We start from the raw sequence: 21,131 nt of genomic DNA on the forward strand, positions 1-21,131 counted from the left end.
CATTCCATGATCAAATCGATTACTTTTTTATAAAAGCAGGAATCGATCCTGGGAGGAGGAAGGTTAAAATCGTAAATTCCAGTTTTCTGCAGGTCGCATCACTACACCGTCAATAGCATTGACATCAATTTGACTGATGCTTTTTGACTTTGACATTGACATTTATTATAGAAAATGAATGTTGGCGACTTGGCGACGCGACGGGCGCGTTATTTTATTTTATATTTTATCGTACCTAACTTTCTAAATAAACAAACGATTTTACTAAAGTATTACTGAAACATTAACGATGTCGTCGTTACAGAAGACTATAATGAAGAACAAACTTCCACCCAGAATCCCCAGGACATCTAAGTGAGTAAAAATAATTTCTTTTTGGATTTACAACAAACAGTTTCATCAAACTGTTATTGCTGAATAAATTATGGTAAACAATTTACTTTAGTAGGTAGGTGTTGCATGTATTAGTAAGTTACTAGTATGCTATATTTTGAAGAATAAAGATTAAGAAAATTACTTACCTGTACAAAAATTTTGAATACCTACCTATTTGTTTTTGTAAGGCAATCTAGACTGAAAACTTGTCAAAAACCTAGAAAGGATCTCTTTTTACTTATGAAGAAAGGAATCGTCTTATACAAATATATAAAAGTTCTGACTTCTGACTCATCAACACTTAGCCCAAATTCTTGGACCTAGAAAGCTGAAATGCTCAGAGGTCCCCTTTATAATGTAGACAAGCAGTAAGGTCGGGTTTATAGAAATAGCCACAGGAGTGAAGCTGCAGGTGATCACTAGTGCAAATAACTTCATTTATTTTATTTTTATTTGTACTAAAAAAAATTACAAAAAAGAGAAAAAGAGAGCATAAGTGGTCAGGGAAGCAGTTATCTCTGTGAGAGATCTCTACCAGTGACCCTCGGCAGTGCGTGAGGTTGTAAATGGAGTAGAGTAGGTACAAAAAGAAGATGGCAAGTATTCATAAAAAGAACATAATAGTTACTATGTAATATTGTATAATATATTATACATAAATTAAAATAATTGTATGCCTGTTTTATAGCATCTAGATAAGATACGAGACCTATAAGTGATATAAGATATACATATTCAGTTGAATAATTGAACATATTACAGATATAATATCTGTTGGTGTAGACTGGCTCCATTTGGTGGCGCTCGGCGGAAGGATTACTCCCCGATATCCTGGAAGAACTACTTTGAGAAGTATGTGGATGTGGAGATAGCGGCGGGGGTGTTCCGGGTGTACCTGTCTCCAGAGCCTGACCACCCGGAGCGGCCGAGGATAGTCACCCTGCACGGCGGGGGGTACTCGGGGCTGAGCTGGGCTTTGTTCACAGTAGGTACAGCATACTCATGTGCCAGTATACATGCTAAGTAAAACTTCTGCTTAGGTTGCACTTGATGTCTATAACAAAATCATGAATACAACTTGTCTTGAAGTGATAGTTGGGATAGACTACATAGATGATTCCATTATGTAATTAGTTAAAAACTTGCAAAAAACCATTGAAATAATGAAAAGGCTGATGAAAAAGTTCAAATACTGAGGGACTCAGAATCATTACTTGAATCCCTGGTTTTTTTTTTGGTTAGTGTGTCCCGTACACCCTGTACATTTATTACATTATACTGATTTATAAATTTAAATGGAAGACATGTGGCCTAGGTGTGACACCTTGCTTGCTGATTGCAATTGGGATGATAACTATGTCAAAAATAAATTATTTCTTAGGAATTATTAAACCATATTGAATTGTATTGATTAAACTAAAAAAAAGTACGCCAAATTACGTCAAACGTTTATGACGTCACATCTGTGTATTTCATACAAGCTCCCTTACTAATTTTGATTTTAGATAAAAAAGTAGCTGATGATTTGACTAGTAGTCATCATCCTTATTATTAAGCAATGTTGATCCCAGTTGGTAACTGACTCAGCCTGTCTTGGTTACTGTTCCAGGAGGAGATAACGAGCCTCATTCACTGCCAGGTGGTGTCCATGGACATCCGGGGCCACGGGGAGACTCAGGCTCAGGACTGTGACGATCTCAGCATTGACACTTTAGTCAGGTACAAAATCCCACAACCGTCAATTTGTGGCAGCATCACAAATATGATGCAGAACCCTTTGTGTGTGAGTCTGACTTACACTTGACTGGGTTTTTCAATAATCAATTGTAGATATGAATGAATAATTTTCCGCCCTGCAGTGACGTAGGGTCGGTGCTGCTGAAGCTGTTTGGTGAGCAGATGCCTCCGCTCATCCTGCTGGGGCACTCCATGGGCGGCGCCATCGCCGTGCGCGCCTCGCACCTGCCGGCCCTGGAGCCCTACGTGCAGGGGGTGGTGGTCATTGATGTTGTGGAAGGTATTATTATGTACAACCCATCGGAAATATTTGAGAACCTGGCTTAGTGACGTCATGCAATGCACTTGCACTGAGATAGGCGAAAACGGGTGAGCTGCGGGGAAGCGCATTCCAGCGAGGTGCGCAGATATTTCCGACGGGTTGTATCTATATAACGTACCGATGGATCAGCAAATCCCTACTTATCACTATCCCACTTCGACTGCCGAGCGACAGCAAGCTACACCACTGGTGTCCGACCTCTCGCTCTAACTTGTTAGTCAAAGTGGGAAAGCGATAAGTAGCTACTTGCATCAAGTAGGTAGGTATTAGGCGCGCTCTATCCACCTTTAGGTTTGTATTATCCGGTGCCCGGTGGGAGCTCTATGGTTTTCTAGGATAAAAAGTAACCTATGTCATTCTCCATATCTTTAACTATACCCATGCAAAAAAACCTTGCCAATATGTTGCTATGTCGCACGTGTTTGAAGGATAAACCAATAAACTAACAAACACACTTTCACATTACATATGGGTAGTGATGTAACCCAGAATATTAGCTACTAGCTTCAACTTCGTCCGCGGTACATAATTTATAGTCTGCCCCATAGCACTCAGGAATAATGTAGCTTTCTAATGGTGAAAGAATTTCTAAAATTAGTTCAGCAGTTCCAGAGATTACTTCCTGCAAACAAACTTAAAAACTTCACCTCTTTATGATATTATGGTATAGATAAGTATGCCAAGTTGCATCCAAATCCATTCCAGTACAACAGAATTAGTAACATTTATGAATACAACGTGACTGTTAATGTATGTGTATGTAATTACACATTATTAAATATATTATCCTACAATTAAAACATCAATATTACTCATAATATTATTGTTGTATATTTATTATTCATCTATCACTATATTATATATTAATATATGTATATATATTATGTATTATATATGTACCTGTGTATATCTTTATCTATATATTATTATTAAGGCATTTCTGTGCCTATTAATATACATATTACTTATATTATCTTTATGTTCCCTAACAACTTACGTACACCTTAAACCCAGTTTTCACTAGCCCTTAAATCCTCTTCAACCTAGTTGGCTGGTAGAGATCGCTTCACAGCGATAAGGCCGCTGATTGTATGTTCTTCTCTTACATGTTTCTTTTTGTGTCTTTTCTTTTTGGTGTACAATAAAGAATATTAAACTAAACTAAACTGTTGCAGGAACAGCAATGGAAGCCCTGGCCAGCATGCAGAGCTTCCTGCGCAGCCGCCCCACGCACTTCAAGAGCATAGAGCACGCCGTGGAGTGGTGGTATGTATCTGTCGTACTTTACAGTTTCTCGCTGGTTCTTCTCAGTAGGAGTGGCATTCCGAACCAGTGGTACATGCATTTAACGATTCAAAAGTACTTTGTAAAAGTTTATTTGAATAAAAACATTTCTGTTTATTGTTTTCAGAGCTCTAAGCTCAAGCAAGGAACTTTAAATTCAGTTTTCAGTAGATAATGTTGGTTTGGCAGTGTGCGCAGCGGGCAGGTGCGGAACGTGGAGTCGGCGCGGGTGTCCATGCCCAGTCAGATTGTCAAGTGAGTATACTCAGTGTCTAACACTGAATGATAGCCACCGAGGTTGGTTGCTTTGCACATTGCTGCTCCACTGGGTGATATAAAAATAACTCCAGGCGGAGCTTCGCGCTCTTTTTTCACTTTTGCTTAAAATATTTATTTGAATATCAGTTGCACAACGGACGAGCTCGCCACCAAGGAAATAGAAGACTACAAGAGCGCGCCCCCCTCCCCCCTGCTGCCCACCTCGCACGGCGTGCGCGATGACGTCATCGCCGAGGAGAGTGACGAGGGGGACGCGGACATGCGCGAGGGGGGCGGAGAGGGGGTGGTGCAGGGCGCCGAGGGGGACGCGCCGCACTTTGTGATGCCCTCGCCGGTGGAGGGGGGCGGCTTGAGGTGAGTTTTTGTAGAGCTTTCATAATTTGCATATGCATGGAGAAAAGATCTGGCACAGAGGGTGGAAGTGCACCAAACGGCATCAGTGGCGTGCGGTGCGGTAGTAGAAAAAAGAGGATGGAATAATGTCAAACACTCCTTTGTAAAGGCGATAGAACACCTAAAGAGAACTATCGTCTCTTCAGTGCTTCAGGCGTTCTTACAAGCTTAACAAGCAAGTTTGGGATTATAGTACAAGTCTCTCTCTTACAAGAGTGCTCGTTTTTGAATCCAATCAAATGAAAGAAGTTTGTACTGGGGTCTGTGGGGCCGCGGCCCAAAGCAAACCAATACTCCATAATATGTGGTCAGACATTCGTTTTATAGAGTTGGAACTTGTGCTCGGCCGCAAAATGCTATTGGAAAGGGTGACTTCTAAAAGAGAAGAAATGTGGTAAAAACAAGTTTTTACTTAAAATAGATTTTGTCACAAAAATTAGAATTATTTTCTGTCTAGGTATCGTTGGCGCGTAGACCTGTCCCGTTCGGAACGTCACTGGTCGGGCTGGTTCCTGGGACTATCGGCCGCCTTTCTGTCCACCCGGGCCCCCCGGCTCCTGCTGCTGGCCTCCATCGAGGGCCTGGACCGAGCGCTCACCGTGGGACAGATGCAAGGTGACTGCGAACTGGGTACTCTGATCACACACCACTCTCACTGGCGAGCCGGAACTTGAAGAACAATAGTCATACTTATATACCTAATAGTTTCTTATTAATTTATAGACAAGAGGACCTTGAGTCATATCGGTTCAATCCCCAACATAGTTGGAACTGATGCCCTTGGGGGACAATTTATTTCATACTATGGCCGAACTACTGTGTCCTTATAATGTGCTATGGCTATGATTGGCTGCCATAGTATGAAATAAATTGTATGTCAAATGCTTTCAGATGGTATAAATAAATAATCTTTATTTTTCATTAATAACTAATTACAAACATGAGGTTAGCATAGGTTTAACACTATTGGGGGACCAAGGTGTCCTTTCCTATCTAAATTATTCATTTTACTTGTGTTTCTTTTACATCAGCATTAATATAGTTGTTTTAATTAACACTATTGTGTTTGGCACGTATAAATACGAACAATGTATTGATTTCAGGCAAGTTCCAGATGCAAGTGCTGACGAGGTGCGGCCACGCCGTGCACGAGGACTCCCCCGCCGAGGTGCGTTACGCAACACTTTTTCTAATTAAATCTTTCTTGTTGTCTATGACTGAAATAAAAAGAGTATTTATCGCACAGAAAAAGTGCATCCGTGCAATCACTGGTAAGGCTCCATATGAATCGTGTAAACCGATTTTTAAAAGTTTGGGAATCCTTACACTCCCTTGTATATATATCTTAGAGATAGCGATGTTTGTTAAAACCAACATGCATCTTTTCAAGACTGCAAGGGAGGTATTTCCGCGCGGAACTAGAAATAGGGAAAGGCTGATGTTAAACAAGACGCCCAGGACAGCCACGTATTTAAAGAATTGTAGTGCCATGTGTGTAAAAGTCTATAATGCAATTCCTAAATCTGTAAAAGTGGCTGTCGCAAAATGTATTTTATTCTGTTGGTGAGTTTTTAGAATTTAAGCACAAGAATTAGAATGAATTTGATTAAGTTATTAATATTATTGACTGACATTTATATCTTTGACACAATATGATACTCTTATCGGATGTACTGCCTACTTTGTCAAAACATTTGTACGTCAGGGCTTCCTGACTGGATATGCTGGCAACTCTCTATTGTAAACACCTTGTCTTCCCATATTCACACAAATAAATTATTTCATTTCATTTCATATATTTGCAGTAATATTAGTATGGTTTCCCCGGCAGGTGGCGCGAGTGCTGGCGGCCTTCGCGCTGCGCCACCGCCTCACGGCGCCCACGGCGCGCGGGGAGCAGCTGCAGCTGATCTGCGCGCCCGGCTGCTGACTTGCGACGCACAGTACGCACACACACACACAACGCGTCACCTGACTTGAAACGCATTTACACATACATTCAAAATTGAACCTTATCAGTTTAATTATTATGGATTTATTTTTAAACGAACAACTTTACCCGTGGCTGAATAAATTTTTTAATCATACGACTGTTAGTGGTTATCAGCGTAACAAATGACTCCTCACGCGTCATTTTAACTTTTTGTGTCAGATTTCATGTCAAAAGTACGATTTTAGCCCTTATTTTAAAGGTGAACCGTACTTTTGACATGATAGTTGACCCATAGAGTTAAAATGGCGCGTGAGGAGTCATTTTCTTACGGGCTATAATTGAGTTTAGCTAAGTATTACATCAAATTTGGTACGGATTCTAATTATAGTTACCATAAAGGTGCAAATTAAAGTTGCTAAGTCCACATTTCCAAGTTTGGTGACGCGTGATGCACTAATGAAACGCTTGCAAGCGTATTGAGAAAGCAAATCTATCTATTTATAAGTTAATACTAAAGCAAACGCGATTGTTCAGGAAAAACAATTGTAAGATACTTAGGTAGTTATCGATGATATACAGAAAGAATTGAAACAGTGAAATACATTTAACTAAATCTTAGAATATTTTTTCAAATAAAAGAAATATGCTAGATAGAGGTAATAAGCGTTTAAGTATCGTTTTTTGCAATAAAAATTAAAGAAGAGACAAGTGATGCTTGTTTTCATGCTCACTAATTTAAGGATTCAGCTGAGATAGCTATTCTGGCTTTTATTTTAGAGATCACCCGTAGGCGTAATAATTTATTCTATGTACATATTATAAATGTGGAAGTGTATGTCTGATACTTTTTCACGGCTCAATCGCTGAACCGAACTTTATTATAGATTCTATCCGTATACTTTTTATCCCGGAAAACCATAGGATACTTTTTATCCTGCAAAATCATAGGATAATTTCAAAATGGCGGCGGACTTGAAAACTAATTTCAAGTTGGATGTTGGATTTGTAAGAGGATAAATAGTGGTGATAATTATTACGTGAACTTAAAACTAAAGCTACGAAGCATAATTTGCGGTGAACACATGTATGAAAAGCTGGCTCAGCCATGTGAGCTAAGTTAATAAGTATTTATTCCTTACTAGCACTTACATTTAGTTTTCGCTTCTAATTTAATAGTTAAGCTATTTAAGCTATTCAAGGAAATAATCGAATCTAATATAAACCTCAACAGCTCGATTTAGTGGACTGGAATCCAAAAAGTTCTAGGTCCCATGTTTGTTGGGAGGCGGAAGGGGGATTATATTCGTCAGATTATCGTCAGAAAAGTAAGATTAGAAATCGAATCTACGACCCCTGATGAAGATTATTTTTGTTTGATAAATTGTAATTAATTAAAAACTTCTTTATGAAGTATGTTGTATTAGTTTTTAATACATGGTATGTCTATGAAGTATTAAAGTTGTTCTCAAAGTGTAATTTATGTTTATATAAATAAATTGTCAAATTAAAACTTTTTTATTTTAAACATCATCATCATCAACTTGTGTCGGCCCACTACTGAGCACGGCATTCTCCTCTCAGAATGAGAAGGGTTTAGGCCATAGTCTGCTACCCTAGCCAAGTGCGGATTGGCAGACTACACACACAGTTTGAGAACATTATTATGGAGAACTCTAAGGCAGGTTTCCCCATCATGTTTTACTTTACCGTAAAGAGGGTGATATTTATTGCTTAAAACGCACGAAAAGTTAGAGGTGCGTGCCCGGGATCGAACTCCCGACCTGCCAAGTCGGCAGACGACCTAACCACTAGGCTATTACCGCATTTATCTAGAATCAGAATCATGAAATAAAACAATGGCGTTAGTGTTAAAAACATTTTATTACCACAAAAATTTTGCGTGTATAAATTTATTTTCACCCAAATAGATAATGCATGATTGGCATGAATAATAATTATATAATCTAAAATTCTCAAAAGACTAGCAAAAAATCACACACGTTATTCAGAATATTTTAAAATTTAAATCATGGCAAAATTTTATTATCTTAACATAATCCTATAAATTAATGTGTAATCTAACTATTAGGAAGTCGGGGTTATTTTAGAAACTTGACATTTAGGTACATATATAGAATTTATAATTCAAATAAATAGTTTATCATAACTAACATAACACAAATGATGCAAGTAGGTAAACTAGAAATATCTCTATCAAAGTGCAAATAATTTAATTTTATTAGGTAACTTTCTAATACTTTAATTCAGAACAACGTAAATCTTTTCAAGATTATTAATTGGTGGTTAAATAAATTTTTCTAATTCGTCTTTGAGACCTATTTCATGGCAAAACCAATAATTATAATTATTTAAGTACGCAGAGAAAAACTGTACTCGTTTTCCCTTCCCTTTGTTTAACCTTCAAAAGCCTCAAACACAAAACTTATCTACTGACCAGCAGCACATCAAATCAGGAGAAGCTTCCTCAGAGCTTTCCATACAAACGCAGTTTGGTTCTCCGATCAAACTCAACAGACAAACGGACTCAAAGATTTGAATGTAAATTCGGTGTAAATTTTTTAAAATTACACATTTTACCAAAGGAAAACCGCTTGTGTTTAAGGCCTCATTAAGTTTATAAATTACTACAAAATTAAAACACAAAGAAATGACAAATAATTGTCAAATTAGTAATCTCAATAAGTACACATGTAAAATTTCACTATAATTATAGGTATCTATTCGTAATCTCACAATTTAAAATTTTTGGCTTATTGAGTTTATTCACCCTAAATCAGCCGCCCTAGGTGTATACTCAAAAACGGATAGTACCTAAATAAGAATCTTGGACCAATTGTACCTATAGGCAGAAATTATCTCTGCTGTAGGTACATAGTCGAGAGATAAAATCGAAAAAAATAATACAAATAGGTATACTTAAACACACACATATATAACGAAATTTGAATATTTTTGTATTATAAACTTTCGGATTCTGCGCTATGCACACTAATAGTAATGGATTTATGAACAAATTCTCAAAGTAAAGTCTAGTGCGGTCTATTGAACACTACCTAGTTGTGGTATTGCACATTTAAACGTCACTTGCTAGTAGACTTTACACAGGCAAGACTTTCAGACGCTCAACAAATGTTGCACTATCAATTTGTGATTTCGTGATGGTCTGCACAGACGAGGGACAGGCTTCGGGCTGCTTTTTAACATAGCATCGAATAACGGACACGTGGGGCAAGTACCCCGTACAAAAATTCCCCAAATAGCCGACATAGCGGGACATCGGCAGCCCGTACCACATCAAACAGTCTTCAAAAAATAGAAGTAACGTTCCCAGGCGCGTCACGTACACTGCGGGTTTTAGTCTGCGTTGAGCGCTCGAGAGTTAGTTCGCTTGCGGCAAACAAATGACCGCACACCGTGTGCGTTGACACCGTGGCAAGTTTTCGGTGGACATTTTTATCTACGTTTCCGGGATTTTTGCCCTCCGCGGATAAAAGTCTCTCGTCTGCGCAGGCCCTAAGACTTTGTACAGTAGCCGGCAAGAAATATTGTACATCGACTTTTCGAAAGAGCTTTCGGCTTCGTAGGGCGTTGGCTCTGTCACTTATTCCTATGTGACGTTTTGTCGGTCTCAGCGACAGAGACAATGCTCCATGAACCAGCTGTCTCTTTCTAAAGGTCGACGTACAATATTTCCTGCCGGGTACTGTAGGTGTTAAGGTATTATTGTTTTGCGATCACAGTAGGTACGACTGAATTTGCATCATTGTATCGCGATATTTATTGACTGTCTAATGATCGTATGGCAAGAATTATGGAAAAGATCTTATTTTGATATTTAATAGTCAACATTATATTGTTAAACAATATAGATACAATTAGATAGAACTTTGGCATAATTAACTAATTTAATAATTATTTATTTAACAAACAAATTGTGCTACTCAGTCACTAGTATGTCTCACTGGACTCTCCTCTGTACATCTTTCGCTTTGGTGGATACCAGACCTAACTATCGCGAGCAAGTTGCTTACTGCACAGTAGAGTATTACTTAAACCTTCTATCACAACAAAATATCCCACAGTGGTATATAACATTGTAATTAGCTCCAAAACATACTAATATAACGAATTCAAACTCAAAGCTCAAAAAGCGCGAAAACTCTAATAATTATTATGAAATAAATTATGAAGATCCTACAAAATTCTAGTTTATTTTGCTCAAATTTTAATTTTATTTTGCTCAAGGAGATTTCGTTTGAAGTTGTGCGGAGTTATTAATATGGTGATAGATATTTGAACAGTATCAAATAGTTAATTAATTTACATATAAGTCCTGCAAATTGATATTGCGCTGGAATCATGTCTCATTAACATCAAAATGACGTCATTTGACGTACCTATATTTAAGTAAAAATATACCTTAAATATACCATCAGCTTAAACTTCAGCCTGGTGCTTACGTCACTAAAATAACGGCCACGCGCATTAGCACTTTGCGGGACTTATACGTCGTAAGACCGAATGTAGTACTATGCGAACAAGTAAATAAATATGTAAGTATGTATGTATGTATGTGGTTCACACAGAACTCTTCATCTCTTGTTTGACGCACGACTTGAACGCCTCCCAGCCCTCGTTCTTGGCGTACGACTGCAAAAGTAAGCATAGGCCTTATTAGCCTGAACATAGGTCCAGCAGTGGGAGTCCGGAGACTGATGTTGACAATGATGCGAGGTTACCTTGAACCCGCGGTGCAGGCGATCCTTCATGATGGCGATGAACTCCTTGTAGCTCAGCAAGCCGTCGCCGTCCGCGTCGAAGATGGCGAACACGGTCTTCACCACGTGGTGGGACTGCGCCTGCCCCGTGCAGATGCGCACCGCGCGGTGGAACTCGTCTGACGAGATAAACACAGCTGAAGTCAAACTTCCTCGCCCACTAACAAGAACTATAAAGCGGGAAAATGGCTTCAAGCTGATCGCCTTTCAAATCCAAAATGGCCGATATATATTTAAAAAAAAATATAGACGTTTACACGTTGCTGATTGTGAAAATGATATCTATTTACAAAATAGATACATACCTACTACTGATAAGTCATTTCCTATAACGTGGGGTTTCCCAGAAAATAAAATGGAAAGAGACTCTTCTCATAACGTGAGTAACTATCATTCAATTATTTATTCATCTCTCCCACAGGAGACAAGGAAAGACAGATGTCCCCCTTAAAATAAAAGAAAGAGACAAAGTACCTTTGGATATGGGATGATCAGCGAGAGTATACATCCTCATGGCGATGGTGAAGTCCTCCAGGTTGTTGAGGAACTGGCAGAAGGTCTTGAACTCCTCAAAGGTGATGCCCCTCTCGTCGTGGACTCGGTCCAGGAGCCGGTCCAGGTACATGTCGTACTCGTCCGTGTCCAAATATGTGTAACGGAGCAGGATCTTCGCGAAATCCACTTCGGATATGGTCTCATGTCCTATAAACATTAACGCAAATTTTACCGTTGTGAAATTCCCATAAACATTAACGCAAATTTTACCGTTGTGAAATTCCCATAAACATTAACGCAAATTTTACCGTTGTGAAATTCCCATAAAAAACCAAACATAGAGACATAGTAAAATTGATTAGTATTTCTCATAGAGTTATGGGTATTTCTGAATGAAAAAAAGTATTATAATAAAATATTTATGACTTCTTACATTTTGATATTTCATTTCGAAAACTTTCTGAATGTGCTGTATACCTACACAAATTATTTTCTAATTTGGGATGTGTCGCTCGTATAAAAAAAAGGTCTTAGAGGACACCCTTGTTAAATACCTTGATTAAAATTTCAGTTGGCTTTAATAATAAGTATTTGAACTAGTAACCTCTTTATATGAAGATGGAGAATTATTAAATAATGTATTTGTTATTAACAGTTTCACCAAAGGTATGCAAGAAATTTTGTGATTAATAGTGTCAAATGCTTCAGCTAAGTTACAATGTTTTTTTTAAAGTAATAATAATAATAACTGAAGTCAGTAATAACATCACCTTTAGAAAATTCATGGAACTCCAACTCCAAAACTTCAGTCTGCAAGTTTTCCATGAACTGCCGAAAGCCTTCGAACTTCAGGTCGTTTGTGCCTTTCTTACCGAAAAAGTGTACCTGCAAATTACAATTAGGTACTTATCATTAATCATGAATTCTATAAATCATCATAATATCCTTACTCCTTTTCTGAGTTATGTGCGTTTCAAGCAATTAAATATCACTTGCTTCAACGGTGACGGAAACATCATGAAGAAACCTTCATGCCTGAGAGTTCTTCACGGTGTGTGAAGTTTGCATATTCGCACTTGTCCAGCGTGGTAGGCTATGGCTAAAACCGTTCTCATTCGGAGAGGAGAGCCATACTCTGTAGTGAGCCGGCGATTGGTTGATCATGACGATGATGACTCCTTAGTCACTTTGGGTATTTTTAGGTTTCATGGCACCTTTCTAAATTCGGACATTGGTTGTACGTCTTATAGTTGTTACCTGCAACAATGTATCCACATTGTGTCTCCTCTGCAAGCCCTGGTCGTCGACGAGGTGGTCCTGAGGCTTCCCGCCCTGCGGCTCGTCCGTCAGCCCGCGCTTGCCTCTCCACGCGTAGCTGAAGATCTTCTCCATCTGCGAACACAGGTGTCAGATCTTGATTATGATGTTCAGTTTGTGTTTACAGATCGTCTCCTACCCAGGACTGTCTGGAGTTTGGAGCATTTTGAGAACTATGGCTATTCTTTGGGTTTAGTTTGGGTTCGTCTCTGAACAGATTTCATTATCATCGTCGAGTTTGATTTAATTTACATAAGACTGCGCGTATGAAATTAAGCAATATCTAGATTGCTACTAACTAAAATAAATTTAATGGGTATGTAGGCAAAGAAAATGTTTAGAATGGACTTTTATTATTTATATTATTTTAATCATTATCCACAGAAGAAGTAGTTAATTGCAAAGTTTTAACACAAATCCAATTTAATATTTTAAGTAAAAATAAAATTAAAATTATGATTATTACAAAAACGCTTAAATTAGAAATCACGGAGGATTATTTTTCAGTTAAAAAAGAAGCAAGATTAGGTACAAGTAGTTAAACACGAAATAAAGAAATATTAAAAACAAAACAGAGTCAATATTTGTAAGTTTAAGCCAAAACGACACTTTATTAATTATTCTGGTAAGCTCAGAACAATTTAATCAACAATCGTTTAGCTCAAGGAACATATTTACTCTAGGGAGGTCTAGCTTCTTAGAATAAACCCTTAAGACTTACCAAAGTTATCGACAGATTACACAAAATTATAGAGATTACAATTTTAAAAAAACCAATGTAAATCACAAAGCACAAGGTTAAACAAAGCACTTGATGACACAGCCCGAGGTAGTGACTTACTGTGGACGGCTGTGGAGGCTTCTTCTTTGTCTGAGCGTGCTCGAGCCTGTCCCGCAGCGTGTTGGCCGACACTAAGGCAAGCAGCTACAATATGTCGCAGAGAACTGAATTTGACTGTGCCATCCGCGTTTCCTTACAGCTTCGATAATAGCTAGTCTTATCGTTCAGAATAACTTTCATATAACACTTTATAAATATTAAAGCCAATTAAGTTCCATCAGTACCCTTATATAAATGCGAAAGTGTGTTTGTTTGTTGGTTTGTCCTTCAATCACGTCGCAACGGTGCAACGGATTGACGTGATTTTTTGCATGGGTATAGATAAAGATTGTATCCCGGAAAATCAAAGAGTTCCCACGGGATTTTTAATCAATAATTATAAATATTCAAAAATAATATTCGGAGTAATGTTTTGTAGTTTCTGAAGAGGTATTGTAGAAACATAACTACCTTGCCTATTTGCTTTGCTTCATCAAGTTTTTTGCAATAAAGGAAACACAGACGGCACAGTGTAACTCATAGATATAAAATTAATAAAAAATTATGTCTAGGAATATTTAAATATGAAATAGGTAAAAAGGATGTGCAAGAAAAAAATTATAAAACACATTAAATATTATGAATAAAAATACATAGGAAATAGACGTAAATAAAAATAGTAGCTAATATAATGATTCAAAAATATCTGATTGATGACATGAGGACACAAGTGTTCGACATTATAACATAACTAAAGCTGGCGAAGAACCGATTCCTCTTTCCACCAAATCCGACGAAGACTTGCAATATAAGAACCTCATAGCTCAACAAAAAACAGATGAAATAGGCAAATCAAAATTTAACACATGAAGATAACGTAAAACTGCAATTAAACTTGAAGTTAAAACGAAGCTTACACCCTAAGCACACAAACTCACTGCTTTCTCGCTGTTAGCGTCGAGGTCTTTGCGCTCCTTCAGTGAGCCGCCGAGCAAACGCTGGATCTAATGAGTGCAGGGCACAAAATACGTGCTCAAAACAAAACATAAATGGAAAATAACTAAAATGTGTCTCTAAACTAATGAAATCATAAAATACATACTATAATATTGATTACTTATTGAAATATTACAGAATCCAAGTAATGACGAAAATATGGGCCTCAAGTTACCACTTATGTAGAAACAGTTATTGAAATAACACAAAATTAGTAATTTAGTTTTTTCTGGTTTTCGTTCAGCCTCAAGTTTGTATTTCGCAATGTACAAAACCTACGTTACATATTAAGGATCTTTATCTTGGATTTTGTATAATAAATGTAATGTAATACGATGATCTAATAGATATTATTAGAAAAATAAAATGTGAATACAGAAATACTACATCAAAATGTTTACAATAAATACAATATCTTTAAAATGATTTTTATGAAATAGTTTGTGATAAAACAGACAATAAGACCGTTTCCGCCCTTTCAGGGGAATGCCACGACCTAGTGCAACTACAGATATGCCTAGGGCATTCATCTAATTCTAGGATACACAGCAATATGCTTTATAGATATACATAATATAATGAATAAGAAAGTATAAAATGAACTTACGACTAGAAATTCGTTTTTATCTACTCTTTGGTTGCCGTCCGTGTCGAACATGTTGAAAGCGATTTGGAAGCCTGAAGTCGGTTCTGAAAAGTACAAATTGGAAACACTATGTAAAAATATATTTGTATGAAGCATATTATGAGTTGGAGGAAAAAATTAAAGTACCTTTAAAAAGTAGAAGAAAACTTTATTGCACATAATATAATCAAAGAGAAAACTTAGATGAAAATTGTTGATGGTAACAGCTGAATGAGACCAAAGTAAGTTACAATAAGACTTACTCGTTAAAATTGAAAGAAGAAACAGATACTCTGTGTAAGAGATGATTCCTGAAAAAAGAACAACAGCTATAATATTTTAACTGTTACATAAGAAAAGGTAAATCAATAGATAAATATCTAAAAATTGTGACTTGAAGTTGTACAAAAATATCCTATAGTAAAAACGGAATTAGTAATTACTTTTACCCAAAATCAAAAAATTTAATAAGAAAATACAAAACATAACAGAACATATATATAGAGAATTAAAATAACTATTGAGTAAGTCTAAGTCTTGACTAGCAAATTCCTCCTGACCAGACATGCCTCATTGATTGTTAAATAAAGCCAATTAATTTTACCATAATTAGATTGACAGCAGCTTTACAATAGGATACAAGTAATATTGTCGTCAACATTCATAATATGCAAAAAGTGGTGGTAAGAGATGGTGGTAGTGGTGTTTAAGTAAGAGAAGGTTGCACTTGCCTTTGTCCCTCATATTGCGAAACATCTGCGGCGAGCCCTTCTTGAGTGGCGGCACCTGGTCGCGGAGCTGTTCGATCTCTTTGGCGGTCAGGATGCGGCGCTTTAGGCGAGCTGAATGGGAGCAGAGACGAATTAGTTCCATCAATGTGTGTCACGCAGGACTAACAAAATATGATGTGCCTTTTGTCAGACATAACTCAACGGATTTCAAAGCTGAAGTGGCAATGGGCAGGGCATTTAGTTCGAAAAATCGATAGACGTTGGGGTCCTAAATGGCAGCCTCGCACCGGAGAGCGCAGCGTTGGAAGCCCCCCACTAGGACAGACATCAAACGAGTCGCAGGGAGCGGCTGGATTCAGGCGGCGCGAGCAAGACCGTGGCGTGTGGAACTCCCTACAAGAGATCTATATCTAGTAGTCGACGTCTACCGATTGATAATGATGATGGTCATGATTTGGTATTATCACTGACAATAAGTAATATTAATTACTGATAGTAACTAACCTAAGAGTCGAGTCGACATCGAAATCTCGTTTTCTTAGTCGAGTCGTATGCGGAAGGATCTAGAATCCCACCGCATTTTCATCCCAAGAAAATAACCATTATGTGATTAAAGAAGAAACGGACTGTCAGTAACTGTGGTCAGCAATGAAGAACTGTATAGTAAATGACAGGAGTGAAGGAAGGAGAGGAAGGAAGAAGGTGGTAGGCCTCACGTCTGGGCTCCTGCTCGACGACGGACTCGAGGAAGTCCTGCGGCGTCATGTACAGCTGCCCGCCGAACTCCACGCTCGCGAACTTGATGAACCTTCGCTCTCGGGATGTCAGCTTCACCGATTTGGCCAGCTCGTCCGGTTGCTGCAACAACGGAATTATTTGCATTACCCTGTTTTTTTAAATCACTTTATTGTACAACCAAAAGATGTTACAAAAGGAGGACCTTATCTCATCTTATCACTTGTAAAATATGAAGTTTCTAAACCCAACGCAACGGTTTGAGCGGTACTTAGGTACGGTTAGTCAGCTTCTTTTTGTAACATAAAGATGATATTCAAGAATAGATTAGAAGAATTTCTCATCCGAATAAACTTTTACAAAGTATTTTCAAATAGTTAAGTGAATCTACCACTGGTTCCGAGATCGGAATGCTTTTCCAACCGAGAAGAACCACGAAGAAACTCTGCGGTTTCTTTTTTCTCAAATTCATGTATTCGTACATTTTGAAATAGCAAACCATTCTTAAAGTCCTTTTAATGAAAAAGGAATAGTTTCTAGTTACATAGAGTATGTAAAGGATAAATTCATCCTACGTCAAGGGTTTCCAATTAAAAAAATACGTACAAGAAAAGTTTTGAAGGTGAATGAATCAATTTTTAAAGTTAATATAGTAGAAGTTGCTGTGTTGATGTATACAGTGTACTAGTACCATGGACAAACAACAAGAACCATTTTTTCCTCCATCCATAGTCAGTACTTAGATACTATAATACCTATTTAGTACTAACTACATAAACCCACAGTAAACAATAGGCTGCGAGGTTTCTGGCCATAAGTTCAATCATTAGCTCCCTTGCCGGTTTGAGCTAATTCATATTCACGAGGGAGATTTGTGGATATAGCCTAGCAGTTAAAACATCCACCTTCTTTAGGGAGGTCAGAGGTTCGATCCCGGGCACGCACTTCTAACTTTTCGGAGTTATACAATGTGCGTTTTTAAAAACAATTAAATGTCACTTGCTTTAACGGTGAAGGATAACATCGTGAGGAAACCTGCATGCCTGAGAGTTCATGTTCTCAAAGGTGTGTGAAGTCTGCTTATCCGCATTGGGCCAGACTATGGCCTAAACCCTTCTCACTCTGAGAGGAGACCCGTGCTCAGTAGTGCGCCGGTAATGGGTTGATTATGATGAAATTTTAAGGAACAATAGTAGATAGACCACCGTGTAAACAAACGAACCAGTAGCTCTAATGACTTACAATAGGTATTCTTAGCTGTGACAAGTGACAAGAACAGACTGCCCACCACACCACGTGCTAGGGTTAAGACTTTTACAATTCAAATGGGAATGCCAAAAATTTTGCCAATTAAACTAAATCAGCTGCTATTATGCATGTAGAAGAACTGCTTTTTTCAAACAAAAATCGTGTTTTATGAAGATGTTAAAAATTAGTGACACTGCTGGTTTGTCAATCATTATTACAATCTCCTTTAATCCTTTTCCTTAATTATTACATATCAATTGCCTGTGCTTAAGGTATTTTTGCAGCAGCAAATTTTTGGAGAGTGTCAACCAATGAGAGGTGATTATGATTCAGACTGTAGCTGTCAAACTAAGCGGAACATCAAGTCACTACTGAAAGCCATAAAGCAAATTAAGAAGAAGAAGTAGTAAGCAAAAATTTTGTTTTTGTTGAAAGTGGTTAGTTAGTCAGTTAGCTTAGTAAGTCGTTGACTTTTCCTGAAACAATTTTCTTATACTCGTATGTAAGTATAGGCACAATAAAGAAAAAAAATCACTTCTATCATCGTGAGTTGTTATAGTTTTGATTTAAATTAAATGGGAAAAGTCTAAAAAACTTTGATTGCTTAAAACTCAGTCAAAGATTTAGTTTTCCGGATAAATTCTTCGTGACATTGTAACATTCAGTTTCTAATAAGGCAGTGTCTTTTGAGCAGAAAGGCTTGAGCAGTGGCAGCCCTATTCTGTCCTTCCGATAATTATTTTGGTGGTGAATGAACAACACTCTTCCGCGTATCGAGTTTCTTGTTAAGCTAAGTAACCTTTGGTTTCACTTTTACCTCCATTTTGGTTTCTGAATGTCAGCGGGAGGCGCTTTATTCTCGGCATCGTTCCGGAACACTAGTAGCCCTAAGTCCAATTATATATCAACTTATCGCCGGCCCACTACTGAACACAGGTCTCCTCTCTGAACGAGAAGGGTTTAGACCATAGGCCGCTATGCTGACCATGAAGGAAGAAGAACTTTTGCAAGAAGCAAGAACAAGAAACTCTTCAATAGATTCTATGGATTGTGTTATATTTAACACATTCATATTTCATAGCTATTTGTCATTTGAGTTATCCAGAATCCTTCATATTGGTAATAGCATTTTTCAGTATCGTTCAGTTTCAGTTCGCTAAATAAATAGTTTGAACGTATTACTTACTAGCTCATGCCCGCGACTTCATCAGCGTGGTGGTGGTACACAAATTTCAAACCCCTATATTACAACCTAGGGGTAAATTTTCAAAAAACTTTAGCGAATGTCTACATCATAATAGCTATTTACATGCCAAATTTCAGTACGATCCCTCCAGTAGTTTGAGCTGTGCGTTGATAGATCAGTCAGTCTGAAGTCAGCAACTGTTTTTTAATTCCCTTATACAAGTTTTTTTTTTTTTTTTTTTTTTTTTTTTTTATACTAAATAGATCTTTTCGGATTCTATTTAGGCAGCTTCTTCCCCTGACATAATGTCAGAGACCTTTTTTAGTTTTAGTTTTATCAGACTGTACGAATTTCGCGACTGTTTGAAAGGAACAGAGCAGTTTAATTTGGACCCATGTTAATCGTCGTATTCTATAATACTGGACAACATTGTGTCCTTGTCACCCTGTTCTGTTCCTCTTAATAGCTATTCCTGCTATTTTAGAGCAAAATAGCAGGAATAAGCTCCGACTTGCGTCGCACTCCAGAATGGCGGGGACGGAGTCCCTACACAGTTCCACCCTAATTTGTTGGTGGAAGTCCTCTCGGATTCGGCTGTGCTGTGGACAGTCGATGAGTAAGTGCAATATTGATTCATCGACCGTTTCATCACAGACACAGCCAGGACCGTCTTTACACTTAAACCTGTGTAGGTACTCCGAAAACCCGCCATGTCCGCTGAATATTTGGACCAAAAGGGGTGTGAGCTTAATTTTCTTCAAAACTTTGTGTGCCCTTCCTACCGAAGGCAGGAAGGTTTTGGTCACGGACGCTGTCACACCCTCCCTGTAACGCTCAGACCATTTCATGACAGTGTCCTCCCTTATGCATCTCTTTATATATGAAATTGGACAACTGTCATAAGCCGGCCTGGTCTTGAGCTTTGTGACAGCCTCCCTGGCCAAGAAGTCAGCCCTTTCATTCCCGGCCACCCCTACATGAGCTCGCACCCAGAAGAGGCTGACCCTCTTATTCTTTGCCCTAAGAAGAGCTAAATTTCTTCTTATTTCAAATGCCAAGGGGTGGAAGGTTCCGTTGCTCAGCATTTCTAAGGAGGACCTGGAGTCACTGAGGATATTCACAGAGCTGTCCTTGGCTTTTAAAGCCACTTCTGTTGCTTTAAGGATTGCATACAACTCTGCCTGGAACACTGTGCAGTAAGGCTCGAGACGAAACTTCCTACTCAGAGTTTCCTCTCCATCCCTCCAGCACGAGAGAGCTGCACCCACTCCGGCGTCCATTTTACTGCCGTCTGTGAATATCCTCAGACCGGTCATGTCATAGTCTGCGATAGTGGCCTCCTCCATGTCCTCTAAGCATTGGAACCCCACAACAGCCTCCTCTGAGGGATGCGGGGCGTTCAGGAAACATACTCTCTCTTCGACCTCCCTGCCGTTCAGTATGGGCTGTGGTCGGCCCCTTTTGGCCTCGTAAAGCTGAGCCGCCTCTTGTATACGTAAATCAAGTGGTATGAGACCGGCCAGCAGAAGTGCTGCGTTCAGTGACACGATTCGGTACGATTTATACAAGTTATACAAGTTGGCCCTTGATTGCGATCTCACCTGGTGGTAAGTGATGAAAGATGATGCAGTCTAGGATGGTAGCGGACTAGCTTGGAAGGGGTATGGCAGTTTTGTTACACCCATCCCCTTATATCTTATCTGGTACATACGCTGTGATAGCCTAGTGGCTAGGACGTCCGCCTTCTAGTCGGAGGTCGGGGGTTCGATCCCGGGCACGCACCTCTAACTTTTCGGAGTTATGTGCGTTTTTAAGTAATAAAATATCAGTTGCTTTAACGGTGAAGGAAAACATGT

At 38.5% G+C, this 21,131-nt stretch overlaps 2 protein-coding genes across 3 annotated transcripts in view; one reads left to right on the plus strand and one right to left on the minus strand.

Moving 5' to 3' along the window:
- The first annotated feature begins 206 nt into the window (after positions 1–206).
- Positions 207–7,833, plus strand: LOC117992362 (protein phosphatase methylesterase 1-like). The gene is made up of 10 exons (XM_034980041.2): positions 207–354; positions 1,159–1,360; positions 1,985–2,094; positions 2,235–2,392; positions 3,610–3,700; positions 3,908–3,973; positions 4,124–4,351; positions 4,848–5,005; positions 5,494–5,558; positions 6,222–7,833. The coding sequence occupies exons 1-10, from the start codon at positions 290–292 to the stop codon at positions 6,318–6,320; spliced, it is 1,242 nt and encodes a 413-aa protein (XP_034835932.1). The 5' UTR covers positions 207–289; the 3' UTR covers positions 6,321–7,833.
- Positions 7,834–8,627: 794 nt separating this feature from the next.
- Positions 8,628–21,131, minus strand: part of LOC117992193 (calcium uptake protein 3, mitochondrial-like) — an 87,458-nt gene continuing 74,954 nt past the window's right edge. Inside the window, exons 2-12 of one of the 2 annotated variants that reach the window (XM_034979851.2) lie at positions 16,823–16,964; positions 16,107–16,217; positions 15,639–15,686; positions 15,358–15,440; positions 14,693–14,758; positions 13,776–13,859; positions 12,875–13,009; positions 12,388–12,502; positions 11,597–11,824; positions 11,084–11,241; positions 8,628–10,994 (exon numbers count right to left, since the gene is read on the minus strand). In XM_034979851.2, the coding sequence (XP_034835742.2) occupies positions 10,923–10,994; positions 11,084–11,241; positions 11,597–11,824; positions 12,388–12,502; positions 12,875–13,009; positions 13,776–13,859; positions 14,693–14,758; positions 15,358–15,440; positions 15,639–15,686; positions 16,107–16,217; positions 16,823–16,964 (1,242 nt within the window). In that variant the 3' untranslated portion in view covers positions 8,628–10,922. The remainder of the gene's footprint in view (positions 10,995–11,083; positions 11,242–11,596; positions 11,825–12,387; positions 12,503–12,874; positions 13,010–13,775; positions 13,860–14,692; positions 14,759–15,357; positions 15,441–15,638; positions 15,687–16,106; positions 16,218–16,822; positions 16,965–21,131) is intronic. The other variant, XM_069505656.1, reaches the window with a different exon arrangement.

This window comes from Maniola hyperantus, chromosome 21 (assembly GCF_902806685.2).
Source record: "Maniola hyperantus chromosome 21, iAphHyp1.2, whole genome shotgun sequence".
In the NCBI taxonomy this organism is placed as follows: Eukaryota; Metazoa; Arthropoda; class Insecta; order Lepidoptera; family Nymphalidae; genus Maniola; species Maniola hyperantus.